This window comes from Suricata suricatta, chromosome 17 (assembly GCF_006229205.1).
Source record: "Suricata suricatta isolate VVHF042 chromosome 17, meerkat_22Aug2017_6uvM2_HiC, whole genome shotgun sequence".
In the NCBI taxonomy this organism is placed as follows: domain Eukaryota; kingdom Metazoa; phylum Chordata; class Mammalia; order Carnivora; family Herpestidae; genus Suricata; species Suricata suricatta.
Window position 1 is genome coordinate 39,510,054 of NC_043716.1, and position 21,981 is coordinate 39,532,034.

The 21,981-nt window shown below is 40.8% G+C and overlaps 1 protein-coding gene across 9 annotated transcripts in view; it reads right to left on the bottom strand.

Moving 5' to 3' along the window:
* Window positions 1-21,981, bottom strand: part of BRCA1 (BRCA1 DNA repair associated) — a 59,076-nt gene that overhangs the window by 22,428 nt on the left and 14,667 nt on the right. For 7 of the 9 annotated variants that reach the window (XM_029926860.1, XM_029926859.1, XM_029926864.1 and 4 more), the window contains exons 4-12: window positions 20,985-21,062; window positions 19,910-19,998; window positions 18,968-19,107; window positions 17,433-17,538; window positions 16,441-16,486; window positions 15,194-15,270; window positions 11,100-14,588; window positions 10,635-10,723; window positions 5,047-5,218 (exon numbers count right to left, since the gene is read on the bottom strand). In XM_029926860.1, coding sequence (XP_029782720.1) covers window positions 5,047-5,218; window positions 10,635-10,723; window positions 11,100-14,588; window positions 15,194-15,270; window positions 16,441-16,486; window positions 17,433-17,538; window positions 18,968-19,107; window positions 19,910-19,998; window positions 20,985-21,062 — 4,286 coding nt within the window. The remainder of the gene's footprint in view (window positions 1-5,046; window positions 5,219-10,634; window positions 10,724-11,099; window positions 14,589-15,193; window positions 15,271-16,440; window positions 16,487-17,432; window positions 17,539-18,967; window positions 19,108-19,909; window positions 19,999-20,984; window positions 21,063-21,981) is intronic. The other 2 variants (XM_029926867.1, XM_029926862.1) reach the window with 1 other exon arrangement.

The following is a 21,981-nucleotide window of genomic DNA, read 5'->3' on the forward strand; positions in this document are numbered from 1 at the left end:
AAATGCCTTAAAGGCAGAAATCTTTAAAAAGCACAAGCAAATACTTAAAATTACAAATGTCTCTCCGCACTAAAAAGTCACTGACAACTGTAATTTATTTGGAGCCTTTATTAGAAAAGCTACAATGCATAAATCGAGGCAGAAAAACTTAAACAAAAGGCTGTATTAATTAAACTGTGTTTCAAGTCACTGGGTAGCCCGGAGGGAAATTTAATCCTCAAATATACTATTTATAGTTTCCTTCATGTGCATCTTTTCTGGACCTGTGTGTTTCTAGGAACACAAGAACTCCCAACTGCTGAAAATAAGTAGAGTCTAAACCATAAGCCAGCAGGTTTTTCTTTCAACTGTGTATGTAAAGCTTTTTAATTCAGGCATAACCCCCGCCCCCCAATCCAGGGTGATAAGTGATAAAAGGTTGTGTGTAGTCTCAAAAAGAGTAAAAGGGTACAGGGTGACACAAACAGAGATGTTAAAGTCATTCCACTGCCTGAATACCTGAAAGTTTGGCATATGATCTGCTCTTTTCAATACAATATTGCTCGAGCTACAAAGAAATGAAGCTACCCTGAGTTAGGATCCGATAACTCAACAGTACATAAAAAACACAGGGCAAAACTCTTCTGCCCTTCTTCCTTTCTCCTTCTTTTATAAACGGAGAATCCAGAGCCCAGGTCCTGGAACAGTCCTTCTTAAATTACCCTCTCCTCTGAGGGTGGGGGTAGGGGGTGGTCTTAACATGTTATATTCTTCATGGCTAGGGACTATGGGCTAGACCAAACATTTAATAAACTGACTGATTGCCTATTATGTACTAAGCATTATGAACAGTCTTGGGGAACCAAGGGAAAAGACATCGGGGAAGAAAGAAAGATATGAAGACATAATAAACTACAAACTACAGAACCTACAATGAAATTCAGTTTTTAAAAGTACATACTCTTCCGCTCCAACTGCTTCAGAATTTCTGAGGCAGGGACCCAGGAATTTTGAACAAGAGCTTCCGGGAATGAATGCATTGCTGGACGGAAAAGCTCAGACACATCTGAAAATCACTTCTGCTGTAACCAGCTGTGATCTTACAAAAGCTAATGTTTGCTTTATGAATGACAGGTAATCGAAAAGAAAAAAAAAAATAAACCAATAAATTGCCTGATAGGAAATAGCTTTACCTGTAGAGGAAAGTATACATAATTTATAATGGGTAAGGATACATACACATTTGCACAAAACCATGCAGGCTTGGGAATGACCCCTAGATAAACCATAGGATAGATCTATGCTGTGAGGAGGACATTTGAAGTAAAGACCCTAGAAAAGGAGCTTTCTTCATCTTTAAGAATACTGGATGTTAAAAACTGGTAAAATCCAAATAAGTCTAGAGTTTCACTTGTTACTAGTAATGTACCAATATTGGTTTCTTAGGTCTGATAAAAGCACCAAGGTAAGGCAGGATGATAACATTAGGGGAAACAGAAACTAGATAAGGGGCAGAATTGCTGTAGGAACTCTCTGTACTATCATTGCTACTTTTCTATGAACTTAAAATTATTCAAAAATAAAAAGCGTATTTAAAAAAAGATGTCAGTACAGCTAACGGTAAACAAAACTACCCTTCTTGGGATCAAGAATCTTGCTTGAATTTCAGTTTGCCTCATATCAATTTAAGAAAGGAAAACGCAGGGCGCCTGGGTGGCTCAGTCAGTTGAGCGTTCGGCTTTGGCTCAGGGCATTATCTCACGGTTCATGGGTTCGAGCCCCGCATCGGGCTCTGTGCTGACAGCTAGCTCAGAGCCTGGAGCCTGCTTCAGATTCTGTGTCTCCCCCTCTCTGTGACCCTCCCTGCTCATGCTGTCTCTCTCTGTCTCTCAAAAATAAAATAAAAAACATTAAAAAAGAAAAAGAAAGAAAGAAAGGAAAAGGCAAAACACATGAGTTGGTATTAAGTTGATGCTTACATTATTTCAGAAATAAAGCCACAAAATTTCAGAATCCATATCCAGAAATCTCCTTTCAGTAAATTTGGAGTGGGTTTCAGGGTTTTAATCATGTGAATTAAAATATTTACTGTCTACTATGTTCTTTTTTTTTTAAGAATTTTTTAATTTTTAATTTTATTTATTTATTTTTTTTTTGAGAGAGAGAGAGAGAGAGAAAGAACAGGAGAGGGAGAGGGAGGTGAGGAAGAAGTCTACACAGTAAGCAAAACAAATTGTGTATAATTAAAAGCTAATAAGCGTTATGAAAAAATAACAATATAACAGAAAAGTGGGGCTAGAAAAGTCAGAGAAGTAAGTTATAATGAAAAAGATGGCACTTTATGGTAGATCTTATTGAGCATTGCTCAGTAATGTAAGAGCAAATAAGCAGTATATGAGCAATTTTTACAACATATTCCAGTTATGCCAAAGAGATCATGGAGGACACTCTCTGTGGAGTTGGGAGAAAGAACTTCTTTCTTTTTCTTTTCTTAGTAATCTTTACACCCAACATGGGGCTCGAACTCAGGAGTCTGAGATCAAGTCACATGCTCTGCTGACTGAGCCAGCAAGGTGAACTTTCTTCTTTTAACCCAGGAAATTCTCTTTAAACTCATATATATATACATATATACTTTTTTCCTTAATTAATTAATTTTTAAAATTTTAACATTTATTAATTATTGAGAGAGAGGGACAGAGCATAAGGTGGGGATGGGCAGAGAGAGGGAGACACCAAATCTGAAGCAGGTTCCAAGCTCTGAGCTGTCAGCACAGAGCCCGACACAGGGCTCAAACTCACAAACTGAGAGATCATGACCTGGGCCAAAGTCGGACACTTAACTGACTGAGCCACCCAGGCGCCCCAATTAATTAATTAAGAGTGAGAGTGAGAGTGAGAGTGAGAGAGAGATTGAGAGAGAGAGAGAGAGAGAGAGAGAGAGAGAGAGAGAGAGAGAATCTCAAGCAGGCTCCACACTGAGCACAGAGCCCAATGTGGGGCCTGACCCCACAACCATGAGATCTGGACTTGAGCCAAAAGAGTTGGATGCTCAACAGACTGAGCCACCCAGGTGTCCCAAGCCAGGAAATTTTCCTAAGTGTCTCCTCCATCCTCTCGACATTTACCCACCCACCTCAGAACTCTGAGGATGTTATAATTTCATGAGAAAGAAGACCAGTGAAGAAGTGTACTATAAAGGATAGAGTAAAAACTCCTGACAAACGTGTTATACAGAAATTCAGAAGAAATTTTCAAAAAAGGTTTTCAGGAGCACTTGGGTGGCTCAGTCGGTTAAGCATGTGACTTCAGCTTAGGTCACAATCTCATGGTTTATGAGTTCAAGCCCTACACCAGGCTGTGCTGTCAGTGCAGAGCCTGCTTTCAATCCTGTCTGTCTGTCTCTCAAAAATAAATATTTTAAAAAATGTTTTTCAAATCCATGGTAAAGTAGAATATATAAAAAAACAGCATTTATGAAATTTTAAAATGAAGGAAAGCAAGCAAGCCACAAGAAACACATCTGCAGATCTCCAGGAAAAAAATCAATGCACACCCTACCCACCCCCCCGCCCCGGCAAAGAGGAGACCGTAGATTTACACACATATTCAAAGCCAGACAATAACGTTGTCTACGTTGTGCATTGACATGGAAAGTCTAGTCTGTTTCTGAGACTGAAGATGGTGAAAGCACCCCAAAGGACAGAGCTGTGCTGGGGACGAGACTTTGGGCTTCATGATCTGGGGAAGGAACTAAATGAAGGTACAAAGAAAGCATTTAAGGAAATACATTTTGAAACACTGCCATAGCAACGGAGGCCCCAGCTTCTCGTGCGCGAGCTACTGTTTCTCCCTGAACATGAACATACTGCAAGGCACAGTCTGGGCCCGGAGCCACACTATTCTGGAGAATTAAGACTTGATTTCCTAGAAAGATGAAAAGGAAAGCCCTAAGGCCCCCAGGCAGACTAGGAAAGGGAGTGACAAAGAAGGGACCTTCACACTAAATTAGCTGGGTGGGTATCACGGACACAGTGGTGAGGACCACTTTGGGAGGGTCACCATACCTGCCGGTTGCGAAGCAGCGGTCCCCTCTGTGGTGCCCGTGCCTGTGCGTCGCCTCTCATCTCTGTGTCTGCGGATCAGCCCCTATTTAAAACCTGCCTGATGTGCTGTCTTTCCACAAGGCTCTCTCCAGTCAAAACTCAAATTTTCATCTCACTTTCTTTCATTTACACCACATTGTTCCTCGGCTCTGTGCTCACTTCTTATGGGAAGTCAGCTCTGATCAATCCCAACCTGCCTAGTTATTCCAAGTGCCTTCTCTCAGAGGTCCGTGTGGTCTTGCTGGTCACTAGAAGGCTGTTATAAAGGGCCTGACTCTTCCCACATAACTGGGCTTCCTTTGGATCATGGTGCAATTCCTGACACCTAGGACATGTCTTTTTCTTTCTTTCTTTTTTTTTTTTAATGTTTTATTTATTTTTAAGAGAGAAAGAGACAGATGAGCAGGAGAGGGTCAGAGAGAGAAGGAGACACAGAATCTGAAGACAGGCTTCAGGCTCTGAACTAGCTGTCAGCACAAAGCCTGAAGCAGGGCTCGAACCCACAAACGTGAGATCATGACCTGAGCCAAAGCTGGACGTTTAACTGACTGAACCACCCAGGTGCCCCATCATGTCTTTCTCAAAATTGGAAAGCACATTAAATAGGGCTTTGGGATCTGACACCACTGTTATAAGGAATACATCTTGTTTTTTATGTTTTCTAGAATGACGGAGTTGCCTATTTCCAATTGCCCCCAATGCACTCAACTTCCCATGGGTTCCCCATAGCTTCCCCTCACTGTGGGGCCTCAGACAGTGACGCTTCTTGACTGTCCTGGTTACCCTGTAAGGCAAATTAGTTGTGAGCAGGGACTAGAACCAGGGCTCAAAATAAAATTACCCATGGAATGACTCAGCAAACCAATGCTGAGCAAAGAACATAAAATGTTGGAGTTAGGCCCGCGCTTTGGGAGAGGAAAAACTTTGCTTAACATATCAGAGTTTGGCCAACATCACAAACCTTTCTCTGACGTGTTTTCTTTCGGATTGAACAGGTCTTCAGGGCCACAAGAGTCTGCTAAGTGGGCAGGGGGGCGCTTAGAAGGCTGGCTCTCGTGCTGCTCTAGCACAGCTTCCAGTTCGGCCATCTCCTGCTGGAGCTTGATCAGGTTGTCTTGCATGGTGTCCCTCTGCTGCACACACAAGAAATGATGCCAAGAAAGTCTTTCATTTTTCTTCAACTCAGGAGAGATCGATACGGGGCTTGAACCCGTGAACCCCAAGGTCATGACCTGTGCCGAAGTCAGACACTTAACTGACTGAGCCACCCAGGTGCCTCAGAAAGTCACACTCTTTTAGCAACTTGCCACAGAGCAGGAGTATGTCAAACCAATTAATTTTATCATGGGAAATGAAATCACCTAGAATGGAATTATGAGTTCTGGTTGAACACCGCTTCATCCAACCATATTCCTGCAGTTAAGGCCCATGAAGTTATTTCAGAATGATGTCAGAGTAGGGGAATAATGCCTCAAACTCTCCCAAACAGACCTGCTTTATTGGGATGTCCTTCCAACATTGGTTATTCTCTTTTAAAGCACGGGAGCAAAAAACCAAAGTATTCCAACACTTTCAATATGCAAAATTAGCAAGATTCTGTTAATGTTTTCCACAGGCCATGTTTCACAGGTTTGGGACTGTGGGACTCATAAGAGATTTGAGTTAGTCCATATCATAATGTCTGACTTCTGGCTTGTGAGGAGTCTTCCTTTTCTGGGATGCTCTGAACATTTAGTTTCCAAAAGAAAGAGCAAAGAGCTAATTCATTGATTTATCTATTCATTCAACAACTATTTGCTGACCATCTATTATATACAAGGCACTGTTCTAGGGGCTTATAGCCCTCATGGTGTTGCCATTCTGGATGCAGACAGCATACCAAGAGATCACAACAGAGAAGGACCTGCTAGAGGGAAGCATCTAGCAGAAAGAGCCCTAGGAAATCCTAGGACTGTAACTGTTTTTAGTTCAAGATAATGGGGCTCGTCTTGCTTAGGGGACTTTTGATGTTTATTTGTCTATTTTAAGAAGAATCTGCTAAGTTTTAGGTTTTTGATAAACAAGGTATTTGGTAAGCAAGGGGCCTTCCAAAAAATACATGTCTTCATTACTATTAGAAGGAACATCTATGGTTGCCAGCAAACCCCAGGGAAACACAGATTGTTTCACCCTCCCTTTCTTCTGATCCTTGAAAAGGACTTTTGCCCTCTACGAAAAACAAGGCATCTACTTTCTCCTGCTACACTGCGTTCATAGTTTTCAGATGTTTATGACCCGAAAATGTACTCCCAGCGTCACAAAGGCTTCCGCTGCTGCCCAGAGACCGAGACCGCCTTGCAGCCAAAGTCTGCAGCAACGCCATTGCCACCACGTGGTGCTTGTGGGTAGTTCGGTCTCTGATCAAACCCTGGCCAGGGGAACTGCCTCGGTCAATCTGGAATGAAACCACATATAGGTACCTGACAAGCTTCAGAAGCTGTATTAGTCACTTCCACCATGACCGCCCACGTCTAATTTCTCTGTGGCCATTAAATGGGTTAGAAAATCAGGAAAAATAGTAATGGGAGAATTGTAATTAGAGATCTTTGCTTTGGGTTTTCCCAAAGGAATCACCTTATGACCTAAATTCCCTTGTAGGTAATTGCCCAGACACATTTGGGAGACCAAAACCAAATTGGTTACTGAGGGTTTGGTTTTTTTTTTAAATTCTAATTGTTAAGTGTTTCTGGAATTAACCCTATTCTTCTTTTCTATTCCCAAAATACTACTATGATCTTTTTTAATACAGCTACACTACTGTGAGAGTTCTTTAAGAGTCATTATTGCCCTCAGGATAAAGCCCAAATTCCTAGGCATAGCACTCAAAAGGCCTCTCACACGCTGATCTTTAGCCACCCATATGTCCAGTCTGCCAGTTACACAAGTCAATTTTGTGCTTTCTGGACATATCATGCCTCTGTGCCTTTTTGTCTTGACTGGTGCCTCCCTTCTCTTTCTACCTGGAAAATTCTCCCCATCTTTCAAGGTCCAGCTCAGATGGCTCCTCAGAAATACCCATCAATCCCTACCAGGAACAGATGGTCCCCCACTACTTATTTATACAGCTAACACACTACTATGCAAAAGTGGAATACTGGACCCTTCTTATTTTTCAAAATGTTTACTTATTCTTTAAGTAGAGAGAGAGCACATAAGTGCAGGGGAAGGGCAGAGAGGAAGGTAGAATCCCAAGCTGGCCCTGTACGAACAGTCTCAAACTCACAAACTGTGAGATCATGACCTGAGCCAAAGAGTTGATGCTTAACTGACTGAGCGCCCCCACGGCCCTTCTTGATGGGTGTAACCCTTTTTTTAAATTAATTTTTTTAACATTTATTTATTTTTGAGAGAGAGACACACAGTGTGAGCGGGGGAGGGTCAGAGAGAGAGGGAGACACAGAGAGCTGTCAGCACAGTGCCCCATGCGGGGCTCGAACCCATGAACTGTGAGATCATGACCTGAGCCGAAATCGGACACTCAACTGACTGAGTCACCCAGATGCCCCAAGTGGAATCCTTCTTAATCATTTTTGTATTCCCAATGCCTAGCAGGTAGTAAGTACTGAGTAAATGTTTAATGCAGAAATGAATTAATGAATAAGTATAGTTAATCAGTCTTTGATTAAAAAAAAAAAAACAGATACTAAATTGTACCAAATTAGGGACACCTGGGTGGCTCAGTCGGTTAAGTGTTTGACTTCGGGTCAGGTCATGATCTCATGGTTCATGGGTTCAAGCCCAGCATCAGGCTCTGTGCTGACAGCTAGCTCAGAGCCTAGACCTGCTTTAGATTCTGAATCTCCTTCTCTCTCTACCCCTCCCCATCTTGGGGTCTGTCTCTCAAGAATAAATAAAATGTTAAAAAAAATTAAATGGTAACAAATTTGGATTTCTCTCTCTCCTATATATTCCTCCTTAGTTCTGTTAAATGGATGGAGGAAAAAGATCCCACTTCAATCACTTTGCCTGTCTGTGCTACTCTGAATTTCAGTTAGCCATGAAATCTGACTTTAGCTCTGTTTTGAGTAGATGGTTGATAAAAAACATTTTGCAAAATGAATCTTGAACAAATAGACATATCTCTGGGAAGATCAGGAATATGAAAAACAAAGAGGTAGTTTATGGAATGTCAAATCTAATGCACTATGGCAGAGGCCAACAGAATCAGAAACTGGAACCTACAAACCTAAAAAACAAGGGACAAAAAGGTGAAAGGCACTGGTGAAAGGTTGACACAGCCCCAAAGCCACCTAGGAGTTAGAGAAAAGGCCTCCTTAGTCTTTTCGTTCATTTTGTCACCATGGTAATCCTGTAGGCGGGAAGAATACTGGTGACAACTCAGGTACAAACAGGCCAAGCAGGCCACTGTCTCAAAGATTTCTTCCTGATTCCAGCAGGTTTCAGCCTTAGAGGGATCTGCAGAAACGGGCAGAAGACAAGGCCTTTCTTTCTATAGTCCTCACAGCAATGCCAAGAATTAGAAGATGTTAGAACTGGATACCACCTGGTGTTAGGTACGGTGCAGGGAAGTGAGACCCACCAAGTATCACAGGAGCTGTGAGAGTATGGATTTGTTCAATCTTTCTGAAAAACAATTTTGTATCAAAGACCAAAAATTTCAGTCGTAGGAATTTATACTAAGGAAATCACTGGGGATACAGGCAAACCTTTAGCTATTATCAAGATACTACTATAGTGCTGTACATAATAGCAAGCAGTGTCTCTTACTTTGAAACCCTCATATTTATTGATAGGTCAAATAAATCATGGCTTACCCAAAGGATAGAATACTATATAGCAATCAGTCACCGAGGGGCACCTGGGTGGTTGTTGGTTAAGCCTCCAACTTTGGCTCAGGTCATGATCTCACAGTTGTGGGTTCAAGCCCTACATCAGGCTCTGTGATGACAGTTCAGAGCCTGAAGCCTGCTTCAGATCCTGTGTCTCTGTCTCTGCCCCTCCCCTGCTCACATTCTGTCTCTGTCTCTCTCTCTCAAAAATAAATAAACATTTAAAAAAAAATCATTGAAGAAAAATAAATGATATCAAAAAAACATTACAGTCTAAGTATGTTAAGTACATGGAGCATTCTGTATTTTTTAAAGATAAGGTGTACACCTTTGTACACACACAGGAAGAAAAATGGAAGAATGTGTATGAATAGTTAATAGTAATTATTCCTGGGTAACCCATAGAATTCAATCTTTTTTTTTTTTAATGTTTTTTTATTTATTTTTGATACAGAGACAGACAGAGCATGAGAGGGGGAGGGGCAGAGAGAGAAGGAGACACAGAATCCGAAGCAGGCTCCAGGCTCTGAGCTGGCTGTCAGCACAGAGCCTGACGTGGGGCTCGAACCCACGAACGTGAGATCTGACCTGAGCCGAAGCCGGAGGCTTAACTGACTGAGCCACCCAGGCGCCCCGAATTCAATCTTTTAAATAATTAATGCAAGCACATGGCATAAAATTCAAGGCATGATATTCAAAGAATAAGGCTTCCTCTTCCTTCTCCTTTCTCTCCCAGTCTTGTCTCCCCACTCCAAGGGCCACTACTATTACCTGTTCAGTGAAGATGATGGTGTTAATCTTTATTTATTTATTTCTGATGGTGTTAATCGTTATGAGACTGACACGCTGCCCGCTGCACTAAGAAGGCACCTTGTGTTAATCTTTAAATACTGTGACAGAGTGCTTTTTCAAGGAGACTGGTCTGCCTGTCGTACTGAAACATTCATGCTACCGAATGTTATAGAGAGGACAATGCTCTTCCCCTTCATGAGTAATCACAATATTGGTCTTGGCCATGAGATACAGGAAATAAAATTGTGTTGCTTCCTTTTTTAAAGAAAAAAGAGGACTTACAGGCACCAAAGAACAACTAGCAGATTTAAAAAGAAAGAACAAAAAAGAAATCTCCACAAAACAACGAAAGGCTGTAGATCACCACAGTGGCCTCCAATTTGGTACCGAGAATAGACCCACTCCTCTCTTTAATACAGTAGTGCTTTCATAGATATTTTTGCCATAGAGAAAATTGCTGTTTTAAAAAATATATATTTTTAAATATTTGTTTTTGAGAGAGAGAGAGAGATAAAGAGTGTGAACGGGGGAGGGGCAGAGAGAGAGGGAGACTCAGAATCTGAAGCAGGCGCCAGGCTCTGAGCCGTCAGCACAGAGCCCGACATGGGGCTCGAACTCACAGACTGTGAGATCATGACCTGGGCCACCCAGGAGCCCTTAGGGAAAATTGGTTTTGAAGGTTTAGCTTATTCATTAAATTCAGGATGTAGTGTTTGCAGTGAGCCAGGTGGTGTGTGTGTATATGAAATAAAAGTCAGCATGAGTTCCATTCAGGTGCTTCCCAAGTACTCCGAGGAGACGAGGTACCACATACAACTGTTATAGCACTAATTCTAAAGGATGATAAAGCCAATGTCAGACCGTGGGGTGCCTGGGTGCATGTTACTGTGCGCAGAGGGCGCGACACACACCCACACAAGCTTTTTACCTGAGTGGTTAAAATCGCACTCTGAGAGGACGCCCTTGAGCCGTCTTCAGAGAGACTTGTTTCACTCTCGTACCCGGGTGCCGCTTCACCTTAAATGATAAAAACAGCTTCCGATGTGAAAACAGCACATGCCTCAACTCATATCGGTCTCTTCCCATTGGTGGCATCATGCAAAATGATCACATTCCTTGTTTTGGGAAACCCGGATTTCCTCTTGGAAATCATAATGATGAAAACCAGAAACAAGTCCCCCAACAATTAGATCTCATTCAAACAGAGAGGATGTACTCACTGGGTAAAGGACTTTTAAGGGAAGGCACCTTGGGAGGAACAGTGTAAAGCTTAAGAAACGGTTACTTTAGTTGCACTTAGAAACTTGTAAAATGTACTCTCTCAAAAGACGTCAACATTTAGCTCATTTCTATACTACACATGGGGGCAAACACAAAAACCTGGTTCCAATACCTAAGTTCGAATCCACACTCTGCTCTTCTTTGTGATTATCCTCTTCCAGGCCAGGTTCCCTTTCATCGTCGTATGAACCCAATTCCTCATCACTCAGAACGTCCGGGTTGTCAGACTGATGGCTCATTTGTTTGGAAGGAGGATCGAACATCAAGAAAGGATCCTGGCTGTTTGTATTAACAGCGGAGTCTTCCACTGCACTGCACTGTGAAGAAAATAAGCTACCAGAAGACCTCACTTCCTCACTAAGGTGATGTTCCTGGGATGCCCTCGCTGATGCGACCTGGTTACTGCCATCATGTAAGCTCTCTCTCAGTGATTCTAGGTTCTCCTCTGTTTTGTTAGACAGACCTTCTGTGGCAACGGCATTATGGCTGGGAGGCTGAGAAGGTATTTTGGTTACTTTACCAAATAGTAAGTGCTGGAAGCAGGGAAGATCTTCCTCCTCACTAGACATGTTTTCTTCTGAGGACTCTAACTTCCTGGTCCCTGTTTCAGGACCCTGAGCCAGATGTGTATGGTCTAAAGGGCTAGGGCTCCTTCTGAATTCTCCTTTCTGGACACTCTTGCTGAAAACAGCAGATCTGTCCCTATCACCATTTTCAGCAAAGCTGATGTTCCCCTTTATTTCACCACCATTTAATAGGTCATCGGGTGTCTCCGAAAAAACCTGAGAAGCATGGCTACTTGCCATAGGTTGTTCTATGTTATGAGAAATTAGATACGGGGAGAAATCTGCATTAACAGACTGAACGACTCCTTCATTTTCTCCTTGCCTTTTCACTTCTGGATGTTTACAGTTGGTTATAGGAAGACTTTGCTCATAGACTTCAGGTTGCAGAAGACCTAAACTGAGCACAGCATTTAACTTAGATCCTTGGTTTCTACCCGGTTCTGTTTGAATGTTTTCACCACTAGAACCTATTTCATTAATACTAGAACCTACTTCATTAGTCCCGGAACCAACTTTGTTAACACTGCTTGAGCTAACTTCTTTCAAAGTGCTTTCTCTAATGTTATTTTGGCGGATTGTGCCCACTGTACTTTGAATGACGTCCTCATTTCCCACTGCTCTTTCAGGTGACATTGAATGCCGCTCAAACTTTTCCTCCGACTGGTTTTTCTTACAGAGAGTGTTAACAGATGATCTGATGGGAGAAAGTGGTGGTATGTGATACGGGTTTTTGGAAACTCCAGGGTTATTTGCAATAAGGAGTTTAGTTTCATCGCGTCTGAACTGAGATGACTGACAAAGGCCAGACACTCTTTTTATGCTACATTTGTCGTAATCGCCCGGCTTCTCCGCTTTCTGACTGACTGCAGAAAAGCCTGCAGATGCGTGAACTGCCTGCATGTGCTTGATTTCAGACTCTTTCTTTCCCTGATTTTCTTCTTTTGGTTCACATTCAAGAGGGACTTTTGGACTTTGGCTCCTTAGGGACTTGGAACTTGCCCAGACTGTTGCACATTCCTTTTCTGGATTTCCTGGATTTGAAAACAGAGCAAATGACTGACGTTTTGAAACCTTGAACATATTGTATAAGTACTGCGTATCAAGTTCACTCTCTTCGACTTCCATGCTTGTCTCCTGAGGGTGGTTATCCTCATGTCTCAGTGGATCTGTAAAACCCTCTGTACCATTTCTAGTATCTTTAGAACAACCTTGCATAGGTTCCTTGGGGTTTTCAACTGCTGCACACAGACTCACATGTTGATTTGGTACTGCTATTGCCTTCCCTAGGGTGTCAGCTTCCAGTAATGAGATACTATCCTGAGTGCCATAATCGGTATCGGGTACCAGTGAAATACTGGTACTCTCTATAGATCTTTCAGTTTGCAAACCTCCTCCTCCACTCAATACCTGCTCTTTGGGATCTCTGGTACTATCAGACACGTGGCTCATTCCTTGGCTCTCTGTTGTTTCTTCTCTTCGAACGACAAGGTTGACAAACTCTTGAAGTTTATTAGAATTTGAACGGTTAGTAAAAACCCCAGGTATGTTTGCTAAATTTAGCTCTGGAAAAGTGCTGCTGGCAAGTCTTCTATTTATCTGTTTACTTCGCTTCTTGGCTCCAGGAGCAGGTTCTTTATCTTCCATGAGTTGAAGGGCTTTGCTGTGTCTGACTGGCATTTGGTCTGAACTTGTTTTCGCCATCTCGTCACTGCTAGAACAACTATCGATCTGTAGTTCCGTATGATCGGGTGGGCTTGGATTCTTACTGACTACTAATTCCAGTGCACGCATGTGCCTGGTAGAGGATCTCCTCCTTAGCCTGTTCTCCTTAGGTGCTCTTGAACTGTGGCTATTTAATTCCGATTCCATATTGCTTATACTGCTGCTTATTGGTTCAGCTTTGGTTCTAAAAGCAGATTCATTTTCCAATGATTCTGTTGGGTTAGCATTTTTCTCTTTCTGAACATAATCACCTTTTGTTCCATTCTCAGGACTGTTATTTGTTATATTCATCACATGACCATTTCGCCCTATAGGGTCGGTTCCCTCAATTAGCTTTTCGGGAGTTTTCTGAACAACCGCCAAATCTACTTTCTTGATAAAATCTTCAGGATGAAGGCCTGACGTAGGTCTCCTTTTACGCTTTGTTTTATTTGCGAGGGGATGGGCTTGCGTTATCTCAGGTTCTATAGCACAGGCTCCTATAAGGAGATCTTCAGTTGTGTGGCTCAAGTTAGGGAGGCTTGCCTTCCTCCGATAGGTTTTCCCAAATATTTTATCTTCAATATTACTCTCTACTGGTTTGGTGCAGAGTCGTTCACTTTCGCATATCAAAGCCTCATGAGGATCACTGGCGATTAAGTCAATTTTCTCAGAAGGACCAGAATATCCATCCACTTCCTTTGGAACTTCTACTGCACCATCGACTTCCTTTGGAACTTCTGCACCATCGACTTCCTTTGGAACTTCTACTGCACCAGCTACTCCAGTATTGGATTCACATCCTCTGTTGTGTGAGTCATCAGAAGTCAAAATTTCATCACTTCTGGAAAACCACTCATTAACTTTCTGTATACTACTATTCAGTGTTATCCAAGGAACATCCTGGGAGTCTCTAGGACTGTCAGAGCATGGAGGTTTCTGCTTACTCAGTTCTTTTCTCCCACACAGGGGATCAGCATGCAGAACTATCTTTTTCTCTGTGCTGGGAGTCTGCCTATCATTACATGTTTCCTTACTTTCAGCCCATCTGCTCTGTTGGCTCCTTGCTACGCCAGGCTGTTCGCTTTTATTACAGAATTCAGCCTTTTCTACATTCACTCTGTCTTTAGTGAGTAATAAACTGCTGTTCTCATGTGGTAATGAGCTGGCATGAGTATTTCTGCCACATGGCTCCACATGCAAGTTTGAAACAGAAATACCCTGATACTTTTCTGGATGCTTCTCAGTTGCATGCTTCTCAGTGGTGGTCAAATCTTTATTACTGGATTGACGATGTTCAGTATTTGTTATGTCCTCAGAAAATTCACAAGTAGCTGAAAGTATACAAAAACAACAAGGTGCTTAAAAACTGAATTATCACAAAAAAATAATGTACTTCATACAACTTGCAGGGTAGAAATAAAGGAACTGATTATTTTTAGAGAAACTAACCTCATAAACACCAAATATACTGAAGATGTAGCTCATGCCCTTTCCCAGAATTCCTATTTATCTAGATTCTCCTTATCTCAAGATACCTAAAATTTTGATTTCAGAATCATAAACTATACCTCCTATTTCTGTAACCTCTGACAATGAACTTAAAGCAGACTGGGCATCAGGCATACAGTGCTCTGTTCTTATCTTCAGACTCATACTCTCTCTATTTAAATACCAGTATACAAAAGATGAAGTATAAACACATCAATTAAAAGGCAACTTCCAGTTACATAGGCTACTATTATAATCACATCAGTCTAGTGCCATTGAAATAGATCAGGCTGTACCATGACATTTGAGAAAGAAAGATATTCTAACTCTGCCAAGAGATGCTGTGAATTATAAATGTCCCAAATGGTCTTCAGAATAATCTAATGACACTACTGAATCTACCCATTCTCTCTTCATCGCCCATTAAGTTGGGAAGACTAGTCATTACCCTTTTTTGCAGGATTCAGACTGGCTTCATCCCTGGCTCCTTGAGGGGTGATTTGTAACCATTCGTCATCGCCCACACTATGGAGAAGAGATAGAAGCCGTAATGAGAAACGCTAGTTATATGCTCACAGAGTTGTCAAGTGAACAAGATCAAGTATTTTAGCTCCTCTAGGTACTACTGCAGTACGCTGATCAATTTGATTCACTTTCTGAAATTGGCACTCTCCTTTAGTAACTTCCAGTCAAAATGAAGTGGTCAAAGACTGAGGAAACACATTCATGAAAATCAGAGGAGTAGTGTAGATACATTGCTTTATGGACGTGCAAAAGAGAGCCAAAATTTCAATGGTAGCCAAACAATAGCCAAAAGATGGTAAAGAAAGTAACCCAACATAATTTACAAGTATATCTTAATGAGGGGGGCCTGGGTGGCTCACTTGGTTAAGTATCTGACTTTGGCACAGGTCATGATCTCACAGTTCGTGAATTCAAGAATTTGACCCCTGCGTTGGGCTCTGTGCTGACAGCTCAGAGCCGGGAGCCTGCTACAGATTCTGTGTCTCCATCTCTCTCAACCCCTCCTCTGCTTGCTCTCTCAAAAATGAATAAACATTAAAAAATTTTTTTAAGTGTATCTTACTGAGAACACAAGAGCAAAGATATTTAAACAAAGGGAGCACTGGGATGGAGTAGATGCTCCAATAGAATGCAACACTGCGTCTGTGCTTCTTTTCCAGCTAAAAACCATTTCCTCCCAATTAAGAGATTATGAAAAAGTCATTTGCAAAAAAGATCTGATTGGCAATGACAACCACCATAGGTCACCAAAGCCATCACAGATCTTAGAGTCAAGCAATTCCTAAGGGAAGTAATTTGACAGGTAACCCAATTGGGGTGGCTTGTAGATTACTGTAGAATTTACATAGACAAAGCTGGAAGGATGGATGGAATTAAGGAACAGGAAAAGAATTGAAAACTAAGTCCTTTAATGTGTTCATGAGCCAAAATCACCACTGTGTCAATACTATTGTTCAAGGAACTAAGTTAGACAATACCATGTGCTGGAAACAAGTCTTACTTTAAACTCTTTTGGACTCTACTAAGATAGGCTTTCTCAGCTATAAAAACAAACTACCGGGTCAAGGTCTATTCCAATGCCATGATTCTAACCGAAAACACCAATCCTTAAAATTAATTAAATAAATACAAAAATGCCAGCTTCATAGACAAAGACTCTATTCAACTCACCTGCAATAACTTGCCTTATTCACTGTATCTTCAGAAGAATCAGATCCTAAAAAATTCCCCAGATGACAAATCAGTGAAAGGATTTTTACTGAAAGGACTAAACTCGATCAATATACTTGTTACAAAACAGATATTCATTCAAGAAATATTACTGCTCACTCACTGTATACAAAATCTGCGGGGCACAATGATACATATGGCAACCAACACAGAGAAGTGGTTACATGCACAGGCTCTGACACCAGAATTCCCAAGGCTGAATCACAGCTCTGCCCCTTGCTAATTTTGTTATCTTGGCAAAATGTCTTCACCTCTGTGTGCCTTTATTTCCTCATGCGTAAAATAGTATCAACAACCTCAGAGATTTGTCATGCATTTAAATCAGTTATACAAGTAAAGTCCAACAGAGCCTGGAAGACAGGTAAGTGGTCCTAAATACTCACTATTAATTTTGTTTATTTTTATGATATAATACCTGTTGTCTCAGGACTTACGATCCTAAGACGGGAAAAGATTTACAAGTAATTTCAAGAGAATCTGGTAAGTGCAATGGTAAACATACAGTGGTGCCTGGGAGACTGAAGAGGGCCATTCTTTCCAATTATAAATATGTTCTAAAAGATAAGACAATTAGAGCCTATCTGAACTGAGCTCGGCTCCTTAAAAGTCTTACTAGTCTAATACAATGTATCCTGCACCCCTCTAAATGCTGTGGCCATCCCATCGTTTTTTCTCATCCTTCCAAAGCATATTTACACATGCTATTACCAGAAGCCTTCCTTTTGCTCTTTTAATAAAATAAAACTCTTCAAGGTGAGACCTACAGCTTTTACACTATTTAGAATACACCATAAGGCTGGAGAAATAACAATATTTTATTTTCACTTTCCAAAGCTCCCTGCCACTGTATGAATTAGGAGGCTTTTGGTATAACTGTAAGACAAATAACCCGGCAACTATTATTCTAAACTTACCAGATCTGTGTCTCTTACCTAATTCAATGTAGACAGACTTATTCTGGGGTTGTATCTGCTGCTTTGTCCTCAGAGATCTCACAACTCCAAGGTTAGAGAGTTGGACACTACGACTGGGTTCCTGCTAAGCAGTACAGTAAAGAGTGATCAACTAATTGTTGGCCAGTCCTGTGTTTCTTTTCTTAAAGAGATACTCCAGACCATGGACAAAATAGACCATACTAATTAGCTAACATTTGACACCTGGAAAAAACACTTGGCAAACTGCACATCAAAATGTAGGAGCTATGCGTGGTTTGAATATTTTTTTCCTCCTTCTGTTGTTTCAGACTTTTCTAAACTGAATGTTTTATCTATGTAATTTTTTGAAGTAAAGAAAACCAGATTTTGAAGCTAATACTTTACATTATAGCATAGAAAGGGAATGAGCTTCATTTAGCACACATTCCCAATCATATCTGATAACAGGGTTATGAATAAAAACCCAGCAATCCTAAGAACATTCAGTATAGGAAAGAATATTTAAAAATCCAACATTACTCTGATGAAGCTTTCCTTCTTTTTGAGTCCTTAAACAACTACTGAAAAAGCAAAGCTGATACCATGAGAACTATTACTTTAAGATCTGCATTATTCATTCATATACAAGCAACAACAGAACAAATCACTGCGTTTTCTCTGACAATTATACCTCTTAAGTTGAAGTAATTTTCAAATGGTAAAAACTTATTTTTTTTTCCAGGCAACTTTTCAAAGGAAACAAATTAGAAGATACCTCCTCATGCCTGGAGAATTACCATTAAGATGGTTATTTTTAAAACTAGCAAGTGGGGTGCCTGGATGGTTCAGTCGTTTAAGCGTCTGACTAGGTTTTGGCTCAGGTCATCCTCTCCTGATCTGTGAGATTGAGCCCCGTGTTGACTCTGCACTGTTAGCACGTAGCCTGCTTGGGATTCCCTCTCTCCTTCTCTCTCTGCCCCATTCTCTCTCTCTCTCTCTCTCTCTCTCAAAATAAATAAATATTAAAGAAAAAAAACTAGGAAGCTTAAAACTTAAAACCATCAGTGACCTTGTGGCTAACTTAGACAAGCATCAGAATGGATAAAGCACTAAAGCAGGAGAAGGGCCCAGAAGGTCTCTCTTGTCCACACTAAGTATAAAGACTTTCTCTCGGCTCTTCTTCTTCTTCTTTTGTTACATTTATTTATTTTTGAGAGACAGAGAGAGACAGAGCGTGAAGGGGGAGGAGTAGAGAGAGAAAGAGACACAGAATCTGGAACAGGCTCCAGGCTCTGAGCTAGCAGTCAGCAAAGAGCCCGATGTGGGGCTCGAACCCACAAACTGTGAGATCATTTCCTGAGCCAAAGTTGGATGCTTACCCGACTGAGCCACCCAGGCGCACCTTCTCTCGGCTCTTCTAACTCTTGACCAATCAGTTAATTTACCATCTTCCCTTGTTTACTTTTTATATAAACCCACAAGCATCTAGCACCTTCACTAATTCACAATGCTCAATAAACAAATGTTACTAAGATAAATGAAAATGGCTTTACCAAGCTACGGTTCTCAGGTTCACTCTGTCGAAGTCTTTTAGCACGGCCTCGATAGCCCATAGTTTGGATAATAGAAATCTCCTCCTTCAGATGCTCAGGAGCGTTATTTTCCTTTTTTGAAAAGGTATAGCTGTTTGCAACTGTGAAATACAAAGGAAAATGTTATTTTTGTAGCTAGAAAAAAAATAGAGTCATTGTATCAAAGAACCAAGAGAAATCCTGTGTATATTCTCTGTATTGCTAAGACAATGTATGGGGAGCCTGGGTGGCTCCGTCGGTTAAGCATCTGACTTCGGTTCAGGTCATGATCTCACGGTTAATGGGTTCGAGCCCCACGTCGGGCTCTGTGCATCAGCTCAGAGCCTGGAGCCTGTCTTCAGATTCTGTGTCTCTCTCTCTGCCCCTCCCCTGCTCACTCTGTCTCTCTCTTTCTCAAAAATAAATAAAACATTAAAAAGAAAAAGAAAACAATGCATTAAAGGCTACCTATCATTTTTTTAAATCAACTCTAGAAATTCTACTTTTAGGAAACACACAGAATGTCAAAATTATTTCCAATCTTTTTTCTCTACCTCAATACTAACAAATTCACCTATTTATTACCATATTTCACTGAATCTAAGATGTCAACGATGCAAGATGTGCTATTATTTTCTGTACCGCTTAGAAAACACACTAAATTAAGCAATAACACACCACCGGTGGTGGTAAATTGCTCCCAATTTTGGAGATGCTAAAATATGAAAAATGCATATCTCAGGACCTACAAAATAAGGGTAAGACCAGTGGGAATGATCTAAAAACTGAATCACAGATGTAGAGTTAAAGTTGACTTAGATCAAAAGATCTTATTGCTTATTCACAGAAAATAATGGTGAAAACTTCCAGAGTTCTGATGGACGGCCACCTGAGAGCTGGCCCCTGGGGCTAGGCAACACTTACACTGCAATCCTGTGTCAAGCTCAAAAGCATGAATGATTTTCAACAACTCTTCAACAAGTTGGCTGAATCTTGTACTTTCTTGTAGGCTTCTGAAATTAAATTGATTGAGAAACATACTCAGCAAAGGATGTTCAACTTTTTAAGGACACTAAAACATGGAAAGACATGTAAACAAATAAAAAGTAGATGTGGCAACAGTAGAAAAATTATATTGAGAGCAGAGCTATCAGTAACATTATAGTATAATCAAACATCATCAACATCAGAAAAAGGTACGCAGCGGTATCAGCTGTTCTTTTCTCTCTCTCTCTCTCTCTCTCTCTCTCTCTTTTTTTTGGCCATTCAAGCCTACCAAAAGCCTATAGCTTTCTAAAATACTAGTGCTCTGAATCCATAGTAGATATAAATCTACTGCATAGAGAACTCCCATTCTTGACCTCATCTACTCGACCTCCTAATTTGAGCTCTCAGGGATTTCTGTGAAATGATGATTACATTATTTCAAAAACACAGAGGATAATGTCCAAAGAGAGATTCTGGTTAAGGAAAGTTGTAGGGCAATGTAATTTATTTATTTGTTTAAAAATCTTGGTGACTGCTATGTGCCAAACACTGAAAAAACAGTGTTGAATGGACAGAAAAAGCCAATCCCCCAAGAGAACTTACATTCTGACCAGAGGGACCCACAATATGTAAACACACTGTGTGTGTGTGTGTGTGTGTGTGTGTGTGTGAGAGTGAATAATTAAGTAGAAACAAATTCAAGGAGGAAAACTAAAAGCAGGACCAGGAGACAATGGGGGCAGAATGATATAGTCCCACTTTAGGTACGACTGCAAGTTCTTGTGCCATTCAGAAGCATTGGAAAGAGGCAATGAATTCCTAATACGTAAGATTTATGATTAAAACTTCCAAGAAAATGACTTTAGAAATAATATACTGTCAGCTGAATATCCATTTATACATTTTCTAGTGATGACCAGTTTGACGGGAACGCCAACTATGTTCTTAAGGAATTTCTACTTTTCCCTGCTGTTATCGCATCCAACCTCCCATCACTACCCAAATTAGATACCTTTTGGTTATGTCATTCTTGCACAAAGGACACTGTGAAGGCCCTTTACTCTGGTTGAGAAGTTTCAGCATACAAAATCTATAAATTATAAAAAATAAAAAGAACCATTCAAGTTACTTTTTTCTTGTACAGAGTATTCAAAAGGCAAATAGCCATGAAAAGCTAATCTCACGACTTCCCTTAAGAGCCATTTTCAAGGTAATGGCAGGTGAATTACAACCAATGGCTTTCTTTAATTGTTTTTAGATGCTGCATAAGCAGAAAACCAAACTACATAAGCAACGATCTATGAAAACCGAACTTACATGCATATGGCTTATTGTTATGATCAAATAAAACATGTTAAAAAGTTAATATGGCATATTTAGTGATATATTCATAATTATATCATGCTGCATAATTAGATATGTGGTAAGTAGCTTAAGTGATTATAATTAGTTTAAGAACTCAGAACATAAGGGCATAAGGACAGAGATATATATATCGATGAAACAGAACTGAGAGTACAGAAAATCCCATGCATCTAAGGTCAGCTGATTTTCAACAACGGCACCAAGAACAATTAAATAGAAAAAAATAGTCAACAAATACCAACAAACAGTGCTAGGACAACTAAATATTCACATGCAAAAAGAAGCTAGACTCCTAACATAGAATACAAACAACTTAATTCAAAATGGATAACAAAATTAAATGTGAGAACTAAAATTATAAATCTTTATGACCTTGAGTTAAGCAATGATTTCTTTCTTTTCTTCTTTCTTTCTTTCTTTCAGAGAGAGAGAGAGAGAGAGAGATCTTGAGCATGTGAGCAGGGGAGGGGCCGAGGGGAAGACAGAGAGAGAGGAAGAGAGTAGGAGAGAGAGGGATAGGAAGGGAGGGAGAGAGGGAGAGCAGGGGGAGGGGGGAGAGGGAGAGACAGAGAGAGAGAGAGAGAGAGGAACGGGGGGGGGAGAGAGAGAGAAAGAGAGAGAGAGGAAGAGAGAGAATCTTAAGC